We start from the raw sequence: 7,140 nt of genomic DNA, 5'->3' as shown, positions 1-7,140 counted from the left end.
ATTCATAAAACGGAAGACATTTATATATATTTTTAATTATATTTAAAAAATCAACTTCATTGCGTCATCCTTATTTATTAATTATTTATTAAATTTCCTTGAAGCCCACCAAACCAATAATTGAGCATATAAAAATAGATAATTAGTAATGAAGAGAAATAATATAAAAGGAGTGACATCATACTTTACGCGGCGATTATCTCAAGACCATTCAAGTTTGGAATCGGTAGTTTACATTTCTAAGTTTTTTGAGAGAATTAGTCAGATTATCATGGTACTAGAAAAAAGTAATTAAGCGACGCGGAAGACTATATATTTTAACTCTTAAAATAGGTGTACTAACGAAAAAGTAAAATAATATAGGAAATATGATGTATGCTTGTGTTGACAAATTTTTTTTTTTTAAAAGACTACAAACTGAATACGTAAGCAGCGAGTGAGTATGAAATTATCAAAACAAAATGAATAAAGAAAAACAATTTTTAAAGTAATAGAGGTTTTTTCTTTAGAAAACTATACTGTATTAGAGTTGTTGTGAGGGTGGATTATTAGTAAAACGATCGTTCTTGTTATTACCTATTAAAATGTTACACATGAATCTTTGATCAGAAGAACTTAGTTGGACATAAATGAAAAGAGATGAATAGATGATGAAAGAGTAGATGAAAATATATTGATATGGGAAATGATAGAGTACCCAACAATTTTGCCCATTAAAATGCCCAAATTTCCTCATTTGGAAATAAAAGCGGTCCCCACCGTAGTCAAACTTTGAAAAAACCTTGTCTTTTAGTGATTCCACATCAGCTGGACGTTTTAATGGGCTAAAAACTGGGCACTCTAGCATCTCCCGATTGATATATCTTGCACCAAAAAGATTTATATTAATTGTTAGTAAAGACCTGTGGGCATCCATAACTTGCATATGATCTAAGCTCTAAACCATTAAGCTATAAGCTATCGCGTATACCATTTTACAAATTTGTTAAACTATAATTATTATTTGAAAACTGTCAAAAAAAATTTTAAATATGAAGTCATTCGTGACGTTGGGGTTCAACGTGACCACTTTGGGCCAGGTCGCCCCTGGTCATAGTACCGAGATCCATATTTAATAAACATATGAAGTTGCCATATTTTAAAACACTAAATTATGTTAAAGATGAGATATCCAAAAGGTAATTCGCCAGTAATGCTAGATTACTCGTGTTAAATTTGTGGTTATTTAACTCAAAATCAATTAGCAATAAGTAAGGATGACCTAAAAGTTACATTTTTAGTTAAACATTGTCATTTTTTTTATGTACGACTATTCTCACACACCTCTTATGTGTGGCATTCTTTCAGGGCCGGCCCAACTATATTTGAGGCCCGAAGCCAAATCAGGAAATGGGGCCTTTACTGTAAGCATTTGCTTAACAAAGTTTTTGGGAGGGGGATCAAACCCTTGACCACTCGCATACAATCCAAGGTCTTATCCATTACGCTATTGCATACTTGTTGTTATGATTAAGTTACTTATTTATTTGTTGGAACCAAACTATTCCATAAATTACATAAAGGAGGTCCTCATGTAGGTTGGGACCCAAAGCGTGTGTTTTGGGCCTGGGCCGCCCCTGCATTGTTTGAGCCTAATATATATTTTTTTCTTATCAGTGACGTGGATCATACCTAATTTTTAAACCTATCACATGTGGTCTAGTACTGATATCATGTCAAGTTTGTAAATTTGTAGCTCAAAACCAATTGACAGTAAATAGACCTAGACATTACATTCTCCGTTACTGCTATATCATTATGTTTCAATGTGGTTTATTCTCACATCTCCAATATGACATTTAATTTGTTAGTTACGTGAAAAATCACCACTACTGGTGGTAATTTTTTTTTGAAATGAAACCCTTAGGGTGGAAAAGTTTTACCCTCCAGCCAAGATCCTAACACAACTATATGAACAAACACATTTTGCAGACCTACTCGATCACATATCCCGACTAAAATTCAGCCCAAATACAGCTCGACAGTACCGCACCATCTTTTTTTTTTTAATGAAGATGTACTGTTTAGCTCACTTATTTGATGTGGCTCCCACATCATCCTAGGTCAAGGTGTTTAAGTGTAATTGGTTGCAACATGCACCAATTATATGAGGGAAAGATAATGTTGAGCTCGAGGGTATCCTGGCTGAACACGTGGATTTAATCTTAGATCCAGACTCAAATAAATCTTTTTAAGTATTGAAGTCTTTTTGATGTACACTCCCACACATGAATTTAACTAACTTATTTCATATTGACATTTTACTCACCCCTAATTGTAGTGGCTCAGAATAGGAATACCAGTATATGGGTGACTATATAATCACATTGACAAGTTTTTTTGGTGGTTTAATTATTTCATGTACAAGAAGAGGATCATTTCGTATATGAACGACAAAATGAAATAAACATGGTTAGAATAAACATGCGCAACGAAACCAATTGTGGCGCTCCCATTAATTTTTTTGATCTAAAATGTAATGATGTAGAGAAAGAGATGTTTGGCAGCGACAGAAACAATGTGCCAAAATGGTACCACACCATAAAAGAGACCACATTATATATGTACATGCAAATTTATCGTCTGAGTGAGTATACAAATAACAGCCATCAAACACCACAGAAAGAAGAATAGAGATGTAAATACATTTCTTCATAATTACGGCCCTCCCATATGTGGCTGACAAATTAGAGGTTCAATATCTAACTTTAGACCGATTGAGACGTCAATTAGAGGGCCCAAATAGCTACCCTAATGAAGGAGACACATTAATAAGAAAACAAAAAATCTTAGGTCAGCATGTACGAGAGTGGGTCCGGCACGAGCCAACCCAAAATTAACGACGCGGCGCGTCACAAATCCAAAGCCGTCGTCATATATAATAACGAAACGATTTTTGTTTACCAGGTCATCAATTTCCTTTTTATTACCAAATCAGTCCTTAATATTCTCATTATTTGCTAATTTTAGTCCTTCCCCTTTCTTCTATATAATTTTTCAGTTCTTTTTCCTTCCTTTACCTCTCTATTTCATTTCTTTTCTTCTCTCTCTAAACCCTCTCTCTCTCTCTCTCTAGATTTTCTGCAAAATAAGTTTCCTTTTGAGTAAACCTGAAAAACCCTTCCAAGATTCGTACAGATTTCGTCAAATGTCGATGCTATTGATACCCCTAATAATAAGGTACGTACTTTTCTCGAGTTATTATTATTTTCAAGATTTTTGCGTTTTTTAAATCCCTTTTTGTTGTACTAGTAGAGCTTAAATGTTCAATGATTAGGGTTTCTGTTATCAATTAATTTACTTCTATTGTTCTTCGTCCTTGTATTTTATCCTTGCTCATTTTTTTTTATTTGATTCCTTTGAGTTTGGTAAATATCTATTAAAAATTTGACTATTTTAGATGATTTAGTAGTTAAATTTTGGTGAATTAAGTTCTAAAATCACATCACCCTTCAGCTATAGATAATTAGTTTTGAGATTGTTTATCCAGATCTAAAAAATGGGTAGTTTTGTTTAGAAGCTAAGACTTTAGTATTTAGTTGAATCAATGGAATGATAGCTGAAGATAGCTCAGTTATCCACCACCTCTCAGGAGGAGGAGGAGGAGGACGACGAGGAAGAAGAAGATAACCCACTTTTGGTTTGATTTTCATGAGAAATCTTAAATCTACTCAAGACTTCAAGTTCACTTTTACTAGGGTTATACTATAAACCTCACATATCAAAGTTCTTATCTACCCTTATCTGCAAATTGATAAAAAAATTCTTGAATTAAGAGGCCATTTGAACTTCTTTTTTTAGTCGGACATGTAGATTTATTTACGCACAAGTTGATATAGGAAAATGTCCTAGGGACTTTTATTTGCTAAGAAGGATAATTAACACTGTAAGATGAGTATGTTTGATTTATCACGTGTAACGATTTTGGTTCGTATCTTGGAGATTGGCCTATGAGGTTGTCTTAAACATAAGCAAGGATTTCTATTGAATGGGTGTCTTTTAAGTTAATTGTATAGCTTAAGTTATAGTCTTGATCTTGTTTCTTTGTCGTTTTTTTTTTAAAAATCTCTATGCAAAATTGATACGTTCCACGTAGGCATAGCATAGCATCTTCAATGACTTTGCTTCTTATGATATGATTCTTATTACCTTCGGAAGTGTAATTGTTTATGAAGACTACTCTGCTGTTGGAAAGTCTAAACGATCATAAAAAGTTGCTATTGTTACTTCAAATGAACGAATGACGCTTGAAACTATTTTGTGATTATTTGATTTTTTTGAGAGGGAAGGATGGATGATTTTGTAGATTATTTGCCTCAAATTTGTTTTTATTTTTTCAGGTTTCATGAAGCTTAAGGATTCTTCAGCAAGGGGCAGAAGACAGTCTCCAGATCTTCTATGTTTGTCACCCTTGACTGTTCACATTAAAGGATTTTACCCGAGAAACGTGGTCAGATATTTTAGGAACTAATAAGTTGATCGATACAAGTTTTATTCTTACTTGAATTTCACCTGGTAGCAATGGACAGAGCAGACACGTCGGGTTTTGTAAGCGGCGGGTATCACGTATTGAAACTTTTGGGCTCTTATCATACTGCTTTGTTATACTATTTTTTCTACTAGAATTTTCTCTTCTCCTCCTTCTGTGCTAATGTGGTAGTGCTCCTCGATTCCACTATATCCAGAGTTCTTACTGCCATTTAAAGAGATTGTTGACAATGAATCATAGCATGAGTGGTCGGTACTTCCCTAGTAATGTTGATATTGCTCAGAATGACAACTCTGGTGATACTGCTTTATGCCTAGCAAGCAACAGGACCAGATCCAATTCTCGTATTAATATTGATCTCCTTCCAGCTGACGATAGTTGCAGATTGTTCCTCGGATTAGGGTCCACATCAAGTTCATATTCTGGTGATTATTACTCTATGATGGTTAACAAAGGCAAGGAATCTTCCTTTATGTTTGGCCAAGGATGCACTTCTGAGAGTGATACTGGAATTCTTAAACTTGGCTTGTCTTCTGGTATACATAAAAATTCAGTTCTGGCAGAAGATGATCTGAACAGACCTTATCAAAGCCAAATATCTCCTGATAAGAGCCGTACCTATATGCCTATTTTTGATGAAGGCTCCACTTCCTCGAAAAGATCTGGTGGGTATATGCCATCCCTTCTCCTTGCTCCTAGACACAAAGATTTTTTGAAAACCCAAGAACTTTTGGAGCTAGGCAAGAATAATCAGCATCCTCACTTCAGCGGCGAACCTTCACCAGGTTACTCGATGGGCACGATCTCTGAGTCTGCAGCTACAAGAACATCCTCAGACCAGCGAGTTAACCATCCTAAGAAATGTAAGTTTGGTGGGTGTTCAACAGGAGCTCGTGGAGCATCAGGTCTTTGTATTGCTCATGGTGGCGGGCAAAGATGCCAAAAACTAGGATGCAACAAAGGGGCTGAAAGCCGTACTGTCTATTGCAAAGGCCATGGCGGAGGAAAGAGGTGCAACTACTTGGGTTGCACCAAAAGTGCTGAAGGAAAGACAGATTACTGCATAGCACACGGAGGTGGTAAGCGTTGTGGAAACCCTGGTTGCACGAAAGCTGCACGAGGCAAGTCAGGTCTCTGCATTAAACATGGTGGGGGGAAGAGGTGCAAAATCGAAGAATGTAAGCGGAGTGCCGAGGGTCAAGCTGGATTATGCATCTCTCATGGAGGTGGTCCCCGATGCCAGTTTCCAGAATGCACGAAAGGAGCTCAAGGTAGCACCAAATACTGCAAAGCCCATGGGGGTGGAAAGAGGTGTATATTTGAAGGTTGCACGAAAGGTGCTGAAGGTAGCACACCTCTCTGTAAAGGACATGGTGGAGGAAGACGATGTTTATACGATGGTGGTGGTATTTGCCCTAAAAGTGTCCATGGTGGAACTGATTTCTGTGTTGCCCATGGTGGTGGAAAACGTTGTGCTGTTTCAGGTTGTACGAAGAGTGCACGTGGCCGGACGGACTGTTGTGTAAGGCACGGTGGAGGAAAGCGTTGCCAGTTTGATAACTGCAAGAAAAGTGCACAAGGGAGTACGGACTTCTGCAAGGCCCACGGAGGAGGTAAACGGTGCACGTGGAGTCAAGGTACTTGTGAGAAGTTTGCTAGAGGGAAGAGTGGGCTTTGTGCAGCCCATAGCAGCATGGTACATGGCAAGACTCCAGCTAAGAACAGTATGATTGGGCCTGGACTCTTTAATGGGCTTGTGTCGGTTTCTACGAGAGGTAGCAGTTCCTCTTCGAGTATAAGTGCAGTTTCTGATTGTATTGATATGGTAGAAAAGCCCGCGAAAAGACAGAAGCAAAATCTTATACCACCCCTAGTCTTGGTTCCTTCTTCAATGAAGTTGTCTACCTCTTCAAGTCTGTTTGCAGAGAGAGGAGGCAATGGAGCTGGTGGGAACAACAGAGACAGCTTCCACACATTCTCAATTCCTGAAGGGAGGGTTCATGGTGGAGGTCTCCTGTCTTTACTTGGCGGAAACTTAAGGAGCGTTCTCGATGGTATGTAAAAACATTTATTTACATATTTAGGGTTTTCCGGTGTTCAAAACCTGTCAAAAATTAGAGTTTCTGTCATTTTACAGTTTTTGTATTTGTCATTCTGTTCAAGACCATCAATCATTTGGGAAGAAACAGTAAAAAAAAACTCTATTAAGAGGATTGTGATTTTCTTGTGGTATTCAGGTTATGTATGTAATTTGGGGTTTTGTATAAATATCTGTAAACAATTGTTGCCCTAATTGCAATTACTATTGTCTCTTACATTTTCCCTGCATCACTAAAAATGCTTCGAATTGTATGATCATTAAAACTTGAATTCAAAATAGGTTGAATGCAAGGTAATAAATATTTTACCAAAATTTATATTCACTACATAAGAGTTTCTTAAGTGGCTTCTTTGGGAACAAATGAAATTGTTGTGGGGGATAAAACACTTCTCCATTTTTTTTTTGGTGAAACTAGCCCATCTAGTTTGATCCTATTAATTTTAGAGAAGTTTTATAGAGGCCTCCCATTTTTGTTAAAAAGACTCTCCATGTGAATTTGGTACGAGTCTAC

At 36.8% G+C, this 7,140-nt stretch overlaps 1 protein-coding gene across 1 annotated transcript; it reads left to right on the top strand.

The window, feature by feature from the left end:
• Window positions 1-2,907: 2,907 nt before the first annotated feature.
• Window positions 2,908-6,843, top strand: LOC147565035 (uncharacterized). The gene is made up of 2 exons (XM_086651434.1): window positions 2,908-3,219; window positions 4,380-6,843. The coding sequence occupies exon 2, from the start codon at window positions 4,758-4,760 to the stop codon at window positions 6,588-6,590; it is 1,833 nt and encodes a 610-aa protein (XP_086507560.1). The 5' UTR covers window positions 2,908-3,219; window positions 4,380-4,757; the 3' UTR covers window positions 6,591-6,843.
• The last annotated feature ends 297 nt before the right edge of the window (window positions 6,844-7,140 follow it).

The sequence above is a fragment of the Eschscholzia californica genome, unplaced genomic scaffold (genome assembly GCF_041429995.1).
Source record: "Eschscholzia californica isolate CP2 unplaced genomic scaffold, dmEscCali1.0.p SCAF_1, whole genome shotgun sequence".
Lineage (NCBI taxonomy): Eukaryota > Viridiplantae > Streptophyta > Magnoliopsida > Ranunculales > Papaveraceae > Eschscholzia > Eschscholzia californica.
Note: the sequence above shows the minus strand (reverse complement) of the source record. Positions and strands in the feature narration are given on the sequence as shown.

Bases quoted from the DNA above. Each gene is read 5' to 3' on its own strand.
- LOC147565035 (XM_086651434.1), top strand. From the start codon at position 4,758: ATGAATCATAGCATGAGTGGTCGGTACTTCCCTAGTAATGTTGATATT.